We start from the raw sequence: 19,896 nt of genomic DNA, 5'->3' as shown, positions 1-19,896 counted from the left end.
AGGAATCATAAATACCAACTTGACAATATTACAATAAATAAGTCAAAGCGGTTGGGAGGCCAAGGATTTATTCATCCCTTTTTATTTATTTGAAAATTGTTTTTTAATAAAAATTTATACTGACAAAAGAGTTTAAAAATTATTAAATAATACTTTAAACTCGTAAAATAAATACATTTTTATGAAAATAAAGTTAAAAAAAATCAAAACTCAAAATTAAGATAAAAAATAAAAATCAAAATGAACCCAACTGATTTTAGCCCAACCTACAACTGTTGAAGAAGTGAAGCAAACAAATGTTGCCCATTTGATTCCCAAAGTATTTGTTCAAGTTGAACCCTCACTCGTTTAGGATGGAATAATTTTTTTAAAATTTTAGAGAAAACAAAAATATATTAATAATAAAAATATAACAAAATTAGAATATATTATAATTTAAAATTTTAAGTAAACGACTATTCTCAGCCGTCCTTGTTCAATCTATCCCTACCCTAGTCAAGAAGTGGGCAAATAAATTAATATAAATGAAGAAAATAATGGAAAAATGATGCAAGTGTTTGTAGGATATAATGCAAGCGATTGATGGAGTCATAAATACCCACTTACCCGGCAATAAAATACTCAAGTCAAGGATATTGGAGGCTAAGGATTTATTAATTCATTTTTGCATGTTGATATGAAATTTTTGTAATTTTTATTTTAACAATTAGTTTTAAATAGTTTCAAAATATATGTTTCTTAAGAAAATTGTACTTTTGGATGTATTAGCATTTTTTATATTGCTCGCTCTACAATTAGAGCTGAGAAAAAGAATCAATAAAAAAGTTGAATTAAAATATTGTTTATTTAATTAAAATAAATTTTATTTATATTTTATTGAAATTTTTATAATATAAAAATAATTTATAATTTCATTATTTTTATTGAACACAGTAAAATTTGGTGTTTAAACTATGAATTTTAAGAATTAGCGGTATAATTTTACTATTTTTGATTTCGTAAATAAACATATCTTCAAGTATAAAAAAAATACTAAACAAACATATAAACCAACGTTCGATAAAGAGAGAACAAAATTGATCCTTCGTCATTCAATTTTCGACATTTGACAAAGGTAGGTCGTCAATCCGGCCATGATTCTATCTTCTCAAAATTCTTACATGCCCCACCCCATCAAACCCCAGTCAAGATCTTTATTGTCTGAAATGTACAGCTTCATTCCTTCTTCCAAAGCTTTTCTAACACTGAGATAGATCAAAATGTTAACATCTCGTCTCATACCACTTATCACTTCACCATCACTCGGCAAGCCACTTGAGAAGTGGACATGCAATCATTTCATGCGCTTCAAACCTGACTCTAAAATTGATTCTAAATTCCTCTTCTAGGTTCCATGTACGCAAACTTGCACTTCAGCAGCTGAAAGGATTTCTTTTAATAAGCTTTCGGACTCCACTGTGTGACCTTGGTGCGCACGTACGTATCAGAAGCTCCCCTCGTCCTTCCATTAGGCTAAATCGTTGCTTATTATCCTTTCTCAAGGCCTCCTTGATGTCATCAACAGTGTGTGACCTTAAAGGAATATTTGCAAAAGTGTTCATGTTCAGCTTCAGTAAATTATGACAAGTTGCATAACATTTCCCCAATGTTGATTTCCGATACTGTATTGGAAAAGATTGACCCAATAAAACTTAATATCACACACTACATACACATTGATCAACACCATTGCCCTTAAAATATGCTTTAATATCTCATTTGGTAGTTTTTTGTTCTCCAATTTTACATAATAAATACACACAGATCATCACAATTTCAAATTAAGAACAGAAGCAACAACAGCCAAGTGAAATATGATTTGATAATCTTCTCACTGTGTTAGGTATGGCTCGTTGTGGGGTTACAAATTATGTGGGTTGGGGTGCGGGGGCGTAGCCCCCGCGGTACGGTACATGGTTGATTTTGTAATTATGTACCAGGGTTTTCTATTATAAATAGAGATGTAACCTAGACCTAAAATATCATTGAATAAAATTCAGTACTTGCATTGGTGGCTAGTTGGGATTTGCATTTAGAGCAGATGGATGTTAAAACTGCTTTTTTGCATGGTGATTTAGAGGAGCAGATCTACATGCGGCAACCTGAAGGTTTCACTCAACCTAGAAACGAGCATTTAGTTTGCAGATTGAAGAAATCTTTGTACGGGTTAAAACAGTCTCCGAGACAGTGGTATAAACGGTTTGACTCCTATATGATCAAGATTGGCTACAACCGATGTGAGTATGATTGTTGTGTCTATGTTAAGAGCCTTGATGATGGTTCTTTTATTTTTCTATTACTGTATGTTGATGATATGTTGATTGCTGCGAAGAACATGGATGATGTTATCGGTTTGAAAACTTTATTGAGTCAGGAATTTGATATGAAAGATTTAGGTGCTGCAAAGAAAATTCTTGGAATGGAAATTTGCAGGGACAGAGACTCAAGGAAACTGCGGCTATCTCAACGGGGTTATGTTGAGAAAATGCTAGAAAGGTTTGCGATGAGCAGCGCGAAACCAGTTAGCACTCCATTGGCGAATCACTTTAAGCTCTCATCAGAACAGTGCCCTAAGACAGATAAGGAAGCTGAAAATATGGAAAAGGTTCCGTATTCTAATGCTGTTGGCTGCTTGATGTATGCGATGGTATGTACTCGTCCTGATTTAGCTCATGCTGTTAGTCAAGTTTGTAAGTACATGTCTAAACCTGGTAAGCAACATTGGGATGCAGTCAAGTGGATCTTTCGGTACTTAAAGGGTACTGTGGGACATGGAATTGTTTTTGGGAGTCAGCGGGATAATCCTTTGGTTGTAGGATATGTGGATTCAGATTATGCAGGTGACTTGGATAATAGAAGATCTACGACAGGGTATGTGTTTACTCTTGGTGGAGGGCCTATTTGCTGGAAGTCTACTGTTCAATCTGTCGTGGCACTATCTACAACTGAAGCTGAATACATGGCAGCGGCTGAAGCTGCAAAAGAAGCTTTATGGCTTACTGGTTTAGTGAAGGAGTTGGGTGTTCAACAAGGTGGAGTTCAGTTGCTTTGTGATAATCAAAGTGCTATTCACTTGGCTAAAAATCAGGTGCATCGTGCTAGAACTAAACATATTGATGTAAGGTTCCACAAGATCAGAGAGTTGGTTGCATCTGGAGAGGTTTTGTTTCAGAAGGTACATACTGATGAGAATGCCGCTGATATGTTCACCAAGCGAGTTACGACAGACAAGTTCAAGCATTGCTTGGACTTGTTGAATGTTTCGAGTTGTTAAAGAAGCAAGGTAACCCAACCCACATTGAAGTTTCCAAGGGGCAGGATATTCGCCAAGGTGGAGATTTGTTAGGTATGGCTCGTTGTGGGGTTACAAATTATGTGGGTTGGGGGTGCGGGGGCGTAGCCCCTGCGGTACGGTACAGGGTTGATTTTGTAATTATGTACCTGGGTTTTCTATTATAAATAGAGATGTAACCTAGACCTAAAATATCATTAAATAAAATTCTAGCGCCGCCTAGGCACCGAGGACGTAAGCACATTGCCGAACCTCGTAAAATTCTCGTGTTCTTTCGTTTTCTTTACCCGTTTTCGTCAACACACTGGTTTTACAAAGATTTCATCCATGATATATATTCTAACTATTGAATAGATGCTGGTGCATTGTAAGGAATGGGAACCAGGCACAAATATCTTTTTCTTCTAACAGTAACGCCTAAGGCCTCAGACATGTCCAGATCCTCATTTTTTATTCCATTAAGGAGTTTCCAATCAAAATGGTAAAGCAATTTTGCAAGGGAAAACTCAACAACAACCAAACTATATGTGATGCCAGGGCACTTCCTCCTTCCAACACCAAACGGGATAAACTCAAAGTTAGTGCCTTTATAGTCGACCGAACTATCAATAAATCTCTCTGGATTAAACCTCTCGGCTTCATCCCGGTAGTTGGAATCTCTTCCAATTGCCCATGCATTCACAATCACTTTAGTCTTGGCTGGTATCTCATATCCATTAATTTCACATCTTTCCATACTTTCTCTTGGAAGTAGCAAAGGTACAGGAGGGTGTAGTCTTAGAGTTTCCTTGATAACTAACTTCAAGTACTTCAATTCATGAAGGTTTGATTCATTCACATTCCCTGTTCTTTCATAGACTTGTCTCACCTCGGCTTGTGCTTTTTCCATGATTCTAGGATTTTTTATCATTTCCGACATTGCCCATTCTACTGTAGTTGAAGATGTCTCGGTTCCAGCCATGAGCATGTCCTGAAAATTCTTCTTTGTTAAACTACAAAACTTACAGGATATATATGCAAGACATCCCCTTCCCCATTTATGTAATGTAAGCTTTGCTTGTACCAAAAAAAGAAAGAAAAATGCTTATACCATATCTTTTTTTCATTTAAGTATCTAACGTTGTTAATATTATCATTTAGGCATCTAGATCGTAACATACATTAAAAAAATTATGTCAAGACATGTGACACGTTTATAAAACTTTTAAAAATCTTATTTAATTAAAGAAAATTAAAATTATTATTGGGTGAGTGGTCAACAGATGTCAGTGATAGCCGACAGTGATGGTGGTCTCCAGGGTAATGGAAGGACTTGGGGTATTTTATGAAAAGTAAGAGAAGTTAAGAATTCTTTATGAAATATATGAATTTTATTTTTTAAAAATTAAAATAAATAAGAAATTAAGTTGCGTGCCAAATGTTGATTAGTTGATTGTTTTTCAATAAAAAATTTTAACGGTTGTAATGATTTATGCATCTAAATGATAACGGCTGTAACCTTATGCACTTAAATTGATCGAAAAAAATTTAGATTATTAAATGGGAGAAGAGGTATAATTTGAAGATTTTTTTTATATAATGGCTAAAAATTTTTGCAAGATATGAAATATCAAACCAACCAGGAGAACAGCTTTGATGTTGTCGGTTGTCAACGGAAATTCAAGGCCTCCATGATCTTGAAGATTCAAAAGAACATCAACTAGATCATCTGTCACATCATCGCTGTTCTTCGGATTTGCATCGCTTGCTCTATGTTCTTCAATGATGCTTTCAAGCATCGTGTCTAACTCATGGTGAAGCCTCTTAAGTTTGGCTCTCATCCCACTAATCACGGGAAGCAATTTGATGGAAGGAAACAGATCAGCAATACTAAAACCATGTAAAGCTTCCAAAACTTTCCTTAGAGTTGAAATAAAAGTTTCATGCTGCTTGCATCTTCCGGAAAAAGCAGACCTTAAAGTGATGTTGTATGACAAGTTCAATAACATTTCTCCAATGTTGATTTCCGATCCGGCATTGGAAATGATTGATCTAATCAAGCTTGATATCTGCTCTTCTCTGATTGATCGGAACGACTGTACACGTTTCGTACTTAACAGCTCCAATGTGCAAACTTTTCGAAGCTGCCTCCAGGAGTCTCCATATGATGCAAAAGCAATATCTGAACCATTATACCATATGATTTCTGCAACAAGGAGAAAGGGCCTGTTAGCGAAATTGATATCATGTGTGTTCAGCACTTGTTTCGCAGCCTCCGGAGAAGAAACAACAACGTGTGATAATTCACCGAGTTGAAGGTGCATCACGGGACCGTGCCTTTTGGCTAATTCCCTCAAGCGGTGATGGGGAAGAGAGAAGATTAAGTGGTGCAAGTGCCCTATAAGAGGTAGTTTCCATGGGGAAGGAGGTAGATTTTTGGGGGATTCCTTTATTTTGGATCTCATCCATAGCTTAAACACTGTGATAATGAGAACAAGGAAGGTGAAGGACAATGGCAGCAACTTGAATTGGTTATCCATGGTAGAACTACGCAAGACTAGTGGAAAATGTGTTGATGAAATTGCTTTTCTTCTGAATTTATGGAGCATGCGGTATATAACTGTATGAATGTGTTACCAATATTATCACGTTTATTTTGTTTCTATATATTTTATTTTTACGAAAATTTTTCTATATATTATCATGCGGTAAAGATTTTCAGCATCCGGACAGTACCTAGCATATCTTCCAACAAGAATCTAACTTTTGCACCAATTTCATAAGCTTTGGATCTTTTATGATTTATGACATTACCCACTCTAAACAAAACAATAGAAAAGTATGCATAAAGGAATTAAAGAAAATCACAAGAAGCCAAACCATCTTTGAATCACAATCAGGTTATTATACAAGTAATCACTTTGCTAAAATACATCATAAACTCACCTGCTCCGCCCGTTTCTCATATCCTATAAATTATATGTAACACCCCAATTTAGGTTAAATTTTAGAAATTTTAAAATGGTGATTTTAATTGGTATTTTGGAAGAAAATTAAGGATTAAATTGTAAAATCGTAAAGTTAATAGACCATTTTAAGAAGTGTAGAAAGTTCAGTGGCTAAACTCATAGTTTAACCATTTTTCTTTAGGAGAGAATTATAAACTCTCCCCGTGTTGCGGGTTGTATTTTTCTAGTTTTCCTCTTTCCCTCAATCTCTCTTTGAACTCCGATCTACTCATATTCCGGCGTCCGATTGACGAATTGAAACCACCATCGTGTTCGTTGTCAACTGATGAACAAAACCCCTCAAACCTTTCGTTATGAATCGTCGTCGTTCGTCGTTAATTTCAGTTGGAAGTATCGTCGGTTTTAACTCGATTTCAGTTGATTTTTCGTCAATTCACGACAATCCTACCATCCGTTTTCGACACTTCCCACACCATCGTGATCCAAGTCTACCGGTGTCCTCATTATCTCCGTCAGCAGCGGCACATGAGGAGGTGAAGCGGTCAAAGTTTTGGATTTGTTGAAATCGAACTCTCCATCGTTCAAAATTGTAAACCAAGCTTTGTAAATGCCTCAAAATCACTTAAAATAACTTTTAGGAATTTTTCGACACCGTATCATTGTTCACGAGAAACACGCACCACCCCCTGAGAGTGGGCATCGTCTCGCCGCAGGTGTTAATTTTGTAATTAAATTCTGTTTAGGTGCTATTTGTGTAAAAACGCGAGTGTTAGTTTTGTAAATATTTATAGAAGGTGGCTAATTTTGTAATTAATTTCGGTTAGGGTTATATTCGTGTAAAACGGCCGACTGTTGACTTGACCGACGTTGACCACTGTTGACCAGAACTTTGACCGGCGTTAACCGGGCATTAAACGACTTTTAACTTTGACCGGGTATACCTATTCTGACATTTTTTGACGTTTTGAATATGTTTTTGGGGTCTATCATTATTATACGGAAATCGAGGTAATACATTACTACCTCTTTATGCTTTATGGAACATGTTGATAATGGATAAATGCATGGACATGTATATGATTGGTCTATTATGTCTGTTTGATTATGGATGGATTCGAATCGAATACGGTTTAAGTGATAAATTAGTTCAGACTCTATTGAATTACAAATTCAGTGATTGAGTGATAAAGAAATCAGTTCTGAAATTGTGAATTATAATTTATCTATTTAAAGGTACTTGGATGTTAGATTATGAGAATACTTCGATTAGGTAAAATTATGAAAATACCCCTATGTTATAGAATGACAAGAATTATCCCTGGAAGTTGATTAATAATTCTGAAAAGACATATTGATATAATAAAACTACAAATATGCATAAGAAATGCTAGTTATGTTGGAAAATTTGGATTGTCAGTTTTTAACCCCAAAATGGTTTATGCAAGATAATAGAAGTTTGTTAAGGAATCATTTCAAGATCCGATAATGTTTGGGTAAGCAATTAAGCATAGGATCTCTAAACTATATTTATTTTTGTTAAGAGTTAATACCAAAAGTATATGGGTGCAAAATTACGAAAGTGCCCTTGAGATGTGAAAATAGTCCAAGTTGACTCTGAATGAGAGAGTAACCTGAGAATTTGTTTTTAAACCGATAAATTATTGATTTGATTGTTGAGATCCTACATTTGTATAGAAAATTTCTGAAAATTCGTTAGTAACATTTGAAAAGAGATTTAACTTGGAAATTACCAAATTAAGTAAATACCTGAAGAATGATTTATCGAAGGTGCTCTTTGGTCAGAATTGTTTGAAATGACTAAAGTAAGTGATAAGATTAAATAATAAGATCGGACGGAAGAAAATGATTGAAATACATTGGATCTGTAAAATGACCAAAATACCCTTGTAATATAAATAACTCAAGAATATCACCAAGCTCAGGAATGAATAGATATCCTCAAACTTTGAATGAATGGCAAAACATTGAGCACCAAAATGACCAAAATGCCCTTGTGGCCTAGACTAAGTAAATGTTTTGGATTCATTAAGGAATCCAAATAAACATGGATGTTGTACTACCCTTAAAAGTTATGGAACTCAACTTAAGTGAGTTTACCAACGCTAATGCTATGACAGTACCCGAATAGCATAGGTACCACTTGAATGTTTGTTCGTCTCCTCAAGTTTGAATTGATGATAATTATTGTATTACTCAGCTCAGCACAACGCTAGAGCGCATTCGATATTAAGAAGTGGATATTCGTGAGATAAATCAACTACGAATATCAAAATGATTTTAGTATATGACCAAAGTGAACTGAACGGAAATACAACATGTGGTAACGAGAACAAGGAAGGTGAAGGACAACGGGAGCAACTTGAATTGGTTATCCATGGTAGAATTATGCAAGACTAGTGGAAGAAGTGCTGATGAAATTGCATTTCTTCTGAGTTATGCAGATGTGGTATATAATATGTATGGATATGTTCCCAATGCCTGTTATCAGTAGGTCAGGGATTTGCTATCACGATTTATTTTGTTTTTATATATTTTATGTTTATAATTTTTTAAAAAAGAATCAGCACTCCCCATTGGAAAGTGTGCATAAAGGAGTTAAAAAATCACAAGAAGACAAACCATCTTTGTCGTAAATATTTGCTTCATTCTTTGAATCGCAATCAGGTTATTTTATATCTTATTTCTTTGCTAAAATTATAATACATTATACATCCAATGATCCAAACCTTACCTGCCACACTGACCATCGCCCATACACTATAAATGGAAATTATACAGCCTACAAGTTCAAGCTTTCATTTTCTTTTGATTTTTTATAATTATTGTATTCGATCTATTAATTGATTAATCTAGATCTAATTCTGGAGAGACTATAGTGATCCTACTAATCTAGTTTGTTTCATTCGCAAATATCAAGATTCGAACCCCTAACCTTACTTAATAGATTCAATGTTTCATCTTACTAGATCAATTGAGGGTTGATTCTTTTAATTATTTTAATAAAGATACAATAACGAATATGATATATAAAATAATAATAAAAAGTATTAAGATCTATGTAAAAGATATTTTGAAAATAAAAATTATGTCCATAAAAAGAAATTTTTTACAGATATTAAAAGTAAAAGAATACAAAAAGATATACAAAAGCAATTTAATTTTTAACTCTAATCTCAATGTTTACTTATAAAAATAATTACTTGATCATAGCATAAACTTGTTTAATATAAATCTTTTCAATAGATTTTCTACTGATAATCAGTATCAAAGAAAATAAATTTCTTGCAATTAAATTTTCTTTTTCTTATTGTTCTGAATTTATATTTTTATTAATTTATATCACATCAAATTGAAAACATTATCCATGTCAATATCTTCTAGCTTTCTTACCTCATAAGTTTCAAATCAATATGATAGAGCGGATGTGCAAGTAGGGATGGGTATATTACCTGAATTCGATGGATTTTGACTCGATTGAATTAGATTGATTTTTTTTAAGTTGTTAGATTCGGGTTAGGTCGGGTTAGGTTTTTTAAATGTTGTGTTTGGAGTCGGGTTGGATTTGAGTTTAGGGTGAAAAATACCCAACTCAACCCGACCTGAAAAAATATGATTGTATCTTATATATTTAAGGATAATTACAATAATATCTCTCTATATATAATATTTTTCAATTAAATCACTATTTTTATTGAATAAAAATAATATTTTTATTATTATTTAATATCGAATCAGGTCATTATTCTCGGGTCAAATCAAGTGAACCAAAAATCTGATCCAACTTAATCTATTCCCATCCCTATGTGCAAGAGGTAACTCAACACTTGCAATACCATCAACATACCAGGACACAACGGGATAAGTTCAAAACTGGTCCCTTTATAAGTCCATTTAACCGTTAATAAATCATCTACTGATGTTAGTGGTTAAAATAAGTTTTATTCTCTTTAAAAGTTTGAAGTTGGAATATGTGTTTTTATAAAGTCTACGTATGTTCTTAAGAAAGATTTTGAATAGATATTATTTTATAAACATTATAAATTATTAAAAAAATAAAGTGCATAAATGATTCATCGACTATAGAATATTATTTTATTGAATCTTTCAACTATTAAAAGTTATAAAATAGTCTCCCGGTTATTGTGTGTTGTTTTGTTGAATCCCTCGACTATTAAAAATGACAAAATGATCATTTAACTATTCATTATTTTCTAAACTCGTCTTTCTTCATCAAAAAATTTGATGACAGTCTGAGTTGGACGTTAATTTGTTGATCGAGACGTGGTAATATATGATCTCATAATCTTAAACGACTATCATATATCAATCAGCATGTTAACGTCAATCTCATTCGACCATTATTTTTTAACGAAAAAGAACGAATTTAGAATATAATGAATAGTTGAGTAACTATTTTATAATTTTAAATAATTAATAAACTTCTATAGTTAAAATATCATTTTTATAATTTTTAATAATAAAAAAAACTTAATAAAATAATATTTTATAATCGGATTACGATTGGTGTACTTTATCTTTAAAAAAAATGTACCCATGGGCCATATCCCAGAAATTATACAGCTTTCAGGTTCAGCCTTTTATTTTCTTTTGGTTACTTCTAATGCTTGTACAAATTTTGTATATGTATACCATGTATAAAACTCTTGAGTTAATGTTATGAGTTAATCAAAAACTTTTTTAATTAAAATATATAATTTTAAAATATTATTTAAAATAAAAGAACTTCTGATCGGATGCAAGATTAATAATAATTTATATAAAAATCTTTTACCTACCCATAATTATTTATTGAATAAAGTTTTATAAATATATTTTTTAAATAAAATATTTCTTCACTCACATTGTTAACAATAATATGGTGTGTGTATATATACTAATTTTCTTACACGTGGGATCTAGTTAAAGGTGCAAATGCGCTATAAGAGAGATTCCATGGTGCAGAAGGTAGATTTTGGGGGTGAGTCCTTTATTTTGGATCTCGTCCATAGCTTAAACACCGTGAAAATGAACACAAGGAAGGTGAAGGACAATGGGAGCAACTTGAATTGGTTTATCCATGGTAGGACTATGCAAAACCAGTGGAAAAAGTGTGTATGAAATTACATTTCTTCTGAATATATGCAGTATAGAGTGCAATCTTCACAGGAATTAAGCGACAACTGCTATGTGAAATGTATTTTCACAATCGTTTCACATGCATTACAAAGAGATCGTCCCTCATATATTTCTTAACACATGGTGTTGTGTGGTAAGGAATGGGAATCAAGTGCAGATCTCTTTTTCTTCTAGCTGTAATTCCAAAGGTCTCAATCATGTCCGCATCCTCATTTTTAATTCCGTTTGAGACTTTCCAGTCAAAATGGTACAGTAATTGTGCAAGGGCAAGCTCAACAACAACCGTACCATATGACATGCCAGGACACATCCTCCTTCCAGCACCAAACGGAATATATTTGAAGTTAGTGCCCTTATAGTCGACCAAACTATGGGTGAATCTCTCCGGATTAAACCTCTCGGCTTCATTCCAGTAGTTGGAATCTCTTCCCATTGCCCATGCATTCACAATCACTTTGGTCTTGGCTGGTATCTTTTATCCATTAATCTCACATCTTTCCATACTTTCTCTTGCAAGTAGCAAAGGTGCAGGAGGGTGTAATCTTAGAGCTTCCTTGATAACTAACTTCAAGTACTTCAATTCATGCAGGTTTGATTCATTCACATTCCCTGTTCTTTCATAGACTTGGAAGTAGTAAAGGTGCAGGAGGGTGTAATCTTAGGATTTTTCAACATTTCCGACATCGCCCATTCTTCTGTGGTTGAAGATGTCTCGGTTCCAGCCATGAGAATGTCCTAAAAAGTTCTACAAAGTTAAAGTTCAAAACATTTTTGATGTTACATGTATATATATAAGTGCACAAGATATGAGATATCGAACTACAGACCAGGATAACACCTTTTATGTTGTCAGTTGTTAAGGGAAATTCAAGGCCTCCATGATTCTGAAGCTTCAAAAAAACATAAACTAGATCCTCTGTTACGTCATCACTGCCCTTCGGATCGGCACTGCTAGTTTTATGTTTTTCGATAATGCTTTCGAGCATCGTGTCTAAATCATGGTGAAAATTCTTAAGTGTGGGTCTCATCCCACTAATCAAGGGAAGCAATTTGATGGAAGGAAACAGATCGGCAATACTAAAACCACCTAAAGCTTCCACAGATTTCTTCAGGAATGAAAGGAATCTTTCGTGTTGATTGCATCTTTTTTCCGAAAGCAGAACTTAAAGTGATGTTGTATGATAAATTGCACAACATTTCTCCAAGGTTGATTTCCAATCCTATACTAGAAAAGATGGATCTAATTAAACTGGTTACCTGCTCTTCTCTGATTGATCGGAATGACTGCACACGTTTCAGGCTTAACAATTCCGATGTGCAAACTTTTCGCATCTGCCTCCAATAACCACCATATGGTGCAAAAGAAATACCTGAAAAATTATGCATTACAATCTCGGCAGTAAGGAGAAAGGGACTCTTAGCAAAATTGATATCATGTGTTTTCAACACTTCTTTAGAAGCCTCTGGAGAAGAAACTAATAATTTTAACATGCACCAACCACAGATCTGATTATTGTTTTCTATTTCAATGCTACACTGGCGATACCCTTTAAAGTAGAATATTGAACCCAAATATCAGGAATAGGATGCAACAGCTGCCATGTGAATGTGAAATGAGGATCTGCAATGCAACAACTACGGAACACATGGTGATGGGTTGTAAGGAGTGGGGATCAAGTGCAGATGTCTTTCTTTTCCAGATGTTATACCAAAGGCCTCATTCATGCTGAGATCCTCATTTTTCATTCCATTGGGGGGCTCCAATCAAAATGGTACAGTAATTGTGCGAGGGAAATCTCAACAACAGCCATACCATATGACATGCCAGGACAAATCCTCCTTCCAGAACTAAACGGAATATATTCGAAGTTAGCCCCTTTGTAGTCGACTGAACTATCAATGAATCTCTCAGTATTAAACCTCTCGGCTTCATTCCAGTAGTTGGAATCTCTTCCGTCCCCATGCATTCACAATCACTTTGTCTTGGAAGTAGCAAAGGTACAAGAGGGTGCAATCTTAGAGTTTCCTTGATAACCAACTTCAAGTACTTCAATTCAAGAAGTTTGATTCATTGACATCTCCTGTTATATGATAGATTTGCCACACCTCCGCTTGTGCTTTTTCCAGGATTCTAGGATTTTTCATCATTTTCGACATTGCCCATTCTGCTGTAGTTGAAGATGTCTCAGTTCCAGCCATGACCATGTCCTGAAAAGCAGTTCTACTTGGTTAAAGTACAAAACACCATTGTACAAATTTCAAGCAACTGAAGAAACCAAGGTCTCGTATTTGAATTATACATAAATGTTCCTTCCCAATGACATAAACCTCAAGCTAGAATTTATTTTATCTTCTAGCATGGTAAATTTATGGGAATATATATTAACATATATGAATTTGCAAGATATTATAATAGCTTTGATGTTGTCAGTTGTTAAGGGAAATCGAAGGCCTCCATGATACTGAAGTTTAAAAGAACATCAACTAGATCATCTGCTACATCAACACTGTCCTTCAGATTTGCATTGCTAGCTCTATGTTCTTCAAGGATGCTTTCAAGCATTGTGTATATGTCACAGTGCAACCTTTCAAGCTTGGCTCTTGTCCCACTGATCACAGGAAGCAATTTGATGGAAGGAAACAGATCGGTAATATTAAAACCAGTTCCAACTTCAACAGCTTTCCTCAGAAATGAAGTGAATGCTTCATGTTGCTTGCATCTTCCAGCAAAAGCAGTCAAAGTGATGTTATATGATAAGTTGCATAATGCTTGTCCAAGGTTGATTCCCAATCCTGTACTAGAAAAGATGGATATAACCAAACTTGACACCTCTTCTCTAATTGATCAGCATGATTGTACACGTTTCATGCTTAACAGCTCCAATGTGCAAACTTTTCAAAGCTTCCTCCAGTAACTTCCATATGGCGCAAAAGCAATATCTGAAAAACTTTAAGTTAAGACTTCTTCATGAAGGAGATAGGGCCTGGTAGCAAAATTGATATCATGTGTTTTCATCACTTCTTCAGCAGCCTCTGGAGAAGAAACAACAATGTGTGATAATTCACCAAGTTTTAGGTGCATCAGGAAACCATGCCTTTTGGCTAATTCGGTCAAGCGGTGATGGGGAAGATAGAAAAGTAAAAGGTGCAAGTGGCCTATAAGATGTAGTTTCCGAGGTGCAGGAGGTAAATTTTTGGGAGAGTCCTTTATTTTGGATCTCATCCGTAGCTTAAACACCATGAAAATGAACACGAGGAAGGTGAAGGACAACGGGAGCAACTTGAATTGGTTATCCATGCTAGATCTCTACAAGACCAGTGGAAAAAGTGTTTGATGAATCTGCATTTCTTCTGAATTTATGCAGCATGGAAAATCTTGATACCTGCCTGCTGATCAAGACCGACTTTAGGCATTATTTATTTCATCTAATTGTAGGGATGCTTTTAATGAACTTAACCTCGGAGACCAGCACATGGCCAAACTGAAATTTTTGTACATACATGGAGAATCCTTTTCTTTTTTATAAGCATCTTTTCACACGCCGTACGAATAGAGCCTGATTTAAGTATTTAGAGAAAAGTTTTTTGATGATATACATAAGCTCATCCAGCCTAGGTACTTGGGACTCTTTCATGTTAAGAAATGCCCAACACACTAAAATCTCATCTTGGGATAATACAGTTTCCTTTCAATGACATCCCAGATAGGTTTAAAAAATAAAAAAGACAAATACTTCACTCAGAAAACCTGGGAACACAGTACTCAACCTCGAAAATTGAAGAAAACTCATTTAAAATTAAAAATTTTCGAATCGAGGCATTGAAAAATGAATCTCATCTATAATAATCGCATACAAGGACAACCATCTTAAAATTTCAAGCACACATGTGATCAACCTTATCAACTCTTATGTATCATAGCTTAATTTGACAAGATTCAGCTCAAACATCAAAACTCTGAGACTGGGAACTAATAGTCAAAACACAATAGTTAAGAATCAAGCTTTATCCTATTGTAATCCTTACAGGAACTAAAGTAACCTATATATCTGACTTTCACAATATTCCATAGCTTTACATAATTTACCTCGATCAACCCTAATCTTATTGTCTCCAGACTCTGCACTTGACTCGTATGCTATAATCAAAGCATTTTACAAATGTTTCCCGAAATTCATATGCTAATAAAAGGCTTGATGAAATCACTAGCTCCTTTTCAAATATCACAATCAATTGACTATATTGTTTTCATAGCTAGGGCTCGCTTTAACAATAAAGTATTAATTATTAATATCTTGGTAGAGTTTGTAGTATAATGCAGTAGATAATGACAAAATAAAACCTTTTTCTTATCTGAACATAAAAAGAACCTTTTTTGGCATAGTAAATATCGTTCGGACCATAAAATCTATGCATTAGCCAGTAAATACCAACAGAATAAATGGTAATGAAGACATGCCATCATAAATTCTATCATTCCCTTCTATTTCTCCCTGCCCCTGGACTGTTTATCAATGTCGCTCTCAAATCTAAGTTAAGGCTTTGATCCAAAAGGATACAATACTAAACATTCTTTTAAGTTTCAGTACCATGTTCCAAACTAAATTTTGTTGAGTTACTCGGGTATTAAAACAAAATAGATCTCTCATATTAACTGCAAAAGTACAACTGCAATGCACTCTGGCAATGATTGGAACTCATAATTCCCACAAGAGCATATACTATATCGTACTTAAAAACAAAGCGGCCTATATAAATAACATAATAAAGTCGGCTTAGCATATATGCTATCAACTAGAAACTCTACCGTTTGCCAATAGGAGAACTTCAATTCTCTCTTATAACACAAATAAGAAGGCTCTAAAGTCGAAACCAAACCAATGGAGGTTGAAATTCCAAAAGTTAAAGAAGGAAAATTATTGTCCCTCTAAATAACATAATCAGACCACTCAGTGATGTGTGAAGTATGATCCATGGTGAAACTTGGAATCTTGTCAAGCTTTATAGGGTTCTCCCTCCCCCTACCAATCTAGCAGGATTCCCCACCGCAGTAGTCCTCGGTGGCACTTCCTTAACACCACAGAGCCAGCACCAATCTTAGCTCCATCACCAATCTTAATATTCCCTAAAATGCAAGTACCAGCACCGATCAAAACACCGTCTCCAATCTTTGGATGTCTATCACCAGAAGCCTTACCGGTTCCTCCTAAAGTTACATTATGTAAAATCGACACATTGTTTCCAATCACAGCTGTCTCTCCAACAACAACACCAGTAGCATGATCAAACAATATGCCACTCCCAATCTTAGCTCCAGGATGAATATCCACAGCAAAAACCTCAGATACCCTATTTTGTATCAGCAAGGCCAAAACGTTCCTCCCTTGAGACCATAAATTATGTGCTACCCTGTGTGCTTGACATGCTAGGAACCCTTTATAGTTCAAAAAGCAATGCACATTACTTATACAAGCAGGGTCTCTTTCTTTAGCAGCTTTCAAATCTTCCTTTACAGCTCCTATAATGCCTTGATCTTCCACGAGCACAGCCATGAAAATATCATATAAAGTAGTACTAGGAAGACTTGAAATGCATAATTTGATCGACAAGTGATTGGCTAAAGCACTCTCTAATGAATTGTGAGACAAGATTGAGGTGAAATAATAATTTGACAAGATGGGTTCTTGCTCAACATCTAACCTTGTTCTTGTTTCATTTTCAGCCATAAAGCACCAACTTCTTTCATTTTCAGCCATAAAGCACCAACTTCTTTCTCTGCTTCTTCTTCTTCCTCTTCTTCTTCAAAAGGAAAATCAACAAATTCGCTTGATTCACGATTTTCATCATGAAAATCAACAAAATCATACCTGAAATGATTTTCATCATGTTGAGACATGTTAGGATGCTGAGATATTTGGGAAGGATTGGTTATTCTCGAGGTACCAACACAAGCAGCCATGGATTGGTGTAGGTTGTTACTATAACTTGTCGATGAGAAAATCGATGAAGAGTATGGATAAGAGAAACGAGTAGAATTTGTATATAAAAGGAGAGTTAAAGGTCTAGGTGTAGCCAGAACTTTCATGGAAACTGGGATTTCCTGGGAAATTTGGTGTTTGATTTGAATCACGATTTATAGGAGAAAGAGGTTAAAGAAAAATTATTAAAATAATTTCTGGTTGCTCTGGGAACTTTGGCCTTTGGTGCACATTATTTTATAAGAGTCCTTAGGCTGCCCTATCTATTGAGGATCAAATTGGTATTCGCTTTTATTTTGTTATTCTTTATATAAAAAATCACATCACAATTATATAATTATATATGAATATCAATGGTATCAACGTTTAATATCTCAAATTATCTTATACTTGTTTAGATTAAAATTAAAAAAATAGAATCAAGGATATTTTATTGGTGAAAGTACAATTCAAGTCCCTATATTAAAGGGACCGTATCAATTTAGTCTCACTACTACTAAATGGGTCAATTAATTTCTTTTATTGTATTGATGAAATCAAATCCATTCTTCTACTTTTTTTACATAAATTTAAATATTTAATATTTAAAAAATGACATTATTTTTTTCATTTACAGTTCAACCCAAAATTGTTTCATTAGCAATACTATAAAAGCTATAAAATATTAATTTTGTTAAACATTAATTGACATTTTCTAAACAATAAATATATTTTTTGTTGAAAAAAATAATAATCTTATTTGATTTTTCTATTAATATAGGGACTGAATTGATTCATTCAACTACAAATGTGAATATATAAGAATACAAACTGAAATAACAATCTAAAATAAGTTTTTTGAAAAATAAAATTAAGATTGGTTCTTGCCATTCAAATTGAATGGTTGAACAGGGAGTATGAAAAAGATGAGGAATGGAGGGTTGCAGTCCACTTGATTCAAATGTGGTATACCCGCTGCCAATGGCTATTTGTGGTCTTTTCTTTATTTGTTTCTCTCTCTATTTCATTCTTTATTATTACTGTGAGTAAACTACATACTTAGTCATCCAACTATTCTTATCATTTCATTTTGATCATCTAATTATTTTTTCAAAATCATACATAAAGTTACGTTTTGATTTTGTTTTGGTCACCCATCATTAAAAAATTGTTAGATAACCAAAAAATATCGTAGAAATAATAGATGATTGAATATGTAGTTTACCCTATTATTTTATTTATATCCTATTTTATTTATTTGTTTTAGTTTTTTTTTCTTTTTTCATGCAAATGTTAAATAAATTTACCTTATTTATTTGGGTAAAACATACAAATATTCTTCCAATTATAAGAAAATATTTTGAGCTCCGACTATAAAAAAATTACATATTAATCACATAACCGAAAAACGTAACAAATTAGTGTAATAATAAATTTAACCTTCAAATTTTATATTTTATTTTAATTTAATCTTAAATTTTTATAATTAATAGTATATTAATTCAATTTTTATTCAATTTTATATATTTTAATAAATATAATCCTCAAATCATATTACAAAACATGAAGAATTAAATTCTTTAAATTAATTTAAAATAAAAATCAAATGAATAAAATATGTAAGAAAATAATTATTAAATATAAAATTATACTAATTTTACTAACTGTTACTTTAAATCAAATATTAATAATAAATATTTGATTAAAATCATTTAAATATTTAAATAATTCAATTAATAAAATTAAATATTAATAATTAAACTGAAATTCTACATAATTAAATGTGATGTGTGTAGTTTGTTGTTGCTTTTACCAGCGGAGTAAAATATTTCGAGACTGTCGTGACGTCGGCGATGACGCCTTGTCGAATTTACGATTCGAAACTGGAAAGTGCAATTTTAGAAAAAGAAAAGGACAAAAATGACATTTGAAATTGGTCACCGTGACTTCCACGCATGTCTGCTTTAATTAATTAAAATGCTCCAATAATAATAGTTGACCTTCTTATGTAACTGATTACGTTACGTGTTCCAAGTTTGACCCGAAGACAAGGCCCACGTCTGCATATTGTCTCGGCTGCAACTCTTCGTGTGGGTTAATTTACGAAAATAATATTTATTTTGATTTATTTATTAAAATAATAATCCAAAACTATTATTGACAAATTTTCTTATATAATAAGATTGAAAAAAATATTTGCTCATATAAGAGTTGAAAATTTTATTTTCCCATTTAAGATCATTATTACATTGTATTGTGAAAGATGTTTGGGATACATTACGACTTTTAAAAGACGTCTGGATTATATGATATCTTTAGGTAAGGCCGTCTTGTAAATTTTGGTGGCCCTATGCCATAACAGTAAAATAGGTCTTTTAAAATTAAAATATTAGATATATAAAGAAGTTCACTAATATTTCAAAATTTATTATAACTATAAGAAAACGTTAAATAGTGGTAAAAAATATCTTTATGTAATAAAGTGAAATACAAAGTAAGATAT

General features: G+C 33.4%; 1 protein-coding gene and 3 pseudogenes across 1 annotated transcript; all 4 read right to left on the bottom strand.

The window, feature by feature from the left end:
• Positions 1-1,032: 1,032 nt before the first annotated feature.
• LOC120198477 lies at positions 1,033-1,729 on the bottom strand (annotated as a pseudogene).
• A 1,932-nt stretch (positions 1,730-3,661) lies between these two features.
• Positions 3,662-5,920, bottom strand: LOC120198531 (premnaspirodiene oxygenase-like). The gene is made up of 2 exons (XM_039199841.1): positions 4,951-5,920; positions 3,662-4,301 (listed from the first exon to the last, which is right to left on the bottom strand). Exons 1-2 carry the CDS (start codon positions 5,917-5,919, stop codon positions 3,675-3,677), a joined length of 1,596 nt encoding a protein of 531 aa, XP_039055772.1. The 5' UTR covers position 5,920; the 3' UTR covers positions 3,662-3,674.
• A 5,580-nt stretch (positions 5,921-11,500) lies between these two features.
• On the bottom strand, positions 11,501-13,901 carry LOC120198476 (annotated as a pseudogene).
• Positions 13,902-16,133: 2,232 nt separating this feature from the next.
• LOC120197831 lies at positions 16,134-17,578 on the bottom strand (annotated as a pseudogene).
• Positions 17,579-19,896: the final 2,318 nt, after the last annotated feature.

The sequence above is a fragment of the Hibiscus syriacus genome, unplaced genomic scaffold (assembly GCF_006381635.1).
Source record: "Hibiscus syriacus cultivar Baekdansim isolate YM2019G1 unplaced genomic scaffold, ASM638163v2 tig00117056_pilon, whole genome shotgun sequence".
Classification (NCBI taxonomy): Eukaryota; Viridiplantae; Streptophyta; class Magnoliopsida; order Malvales; family Malvaceae; genus Hibiscus; species Hibiscus syriacus.
Note: the sequence above shows the minus strand (reverse complement) of the source record. Positions and strands in the feature narration are given on the sequence as shown.

Excerpts from the sequence above, each read along its gene's own strand:
- LOC120198531 (XM_039199841.1), bottom strand. The coding sequence starts at position 5,919 with ATGCTCCATAAATTCAGAAGAAAAGCAATTTCATCAACACATTTTCCA. Across the intron at positions 4,302-4,950 it reads ACATCAAAGCTGTTCTCCTG|GACATGCTCATGGCTGGAAC; the intron begins GTTGGTTTGATA and ends AAGAATTTTCAG.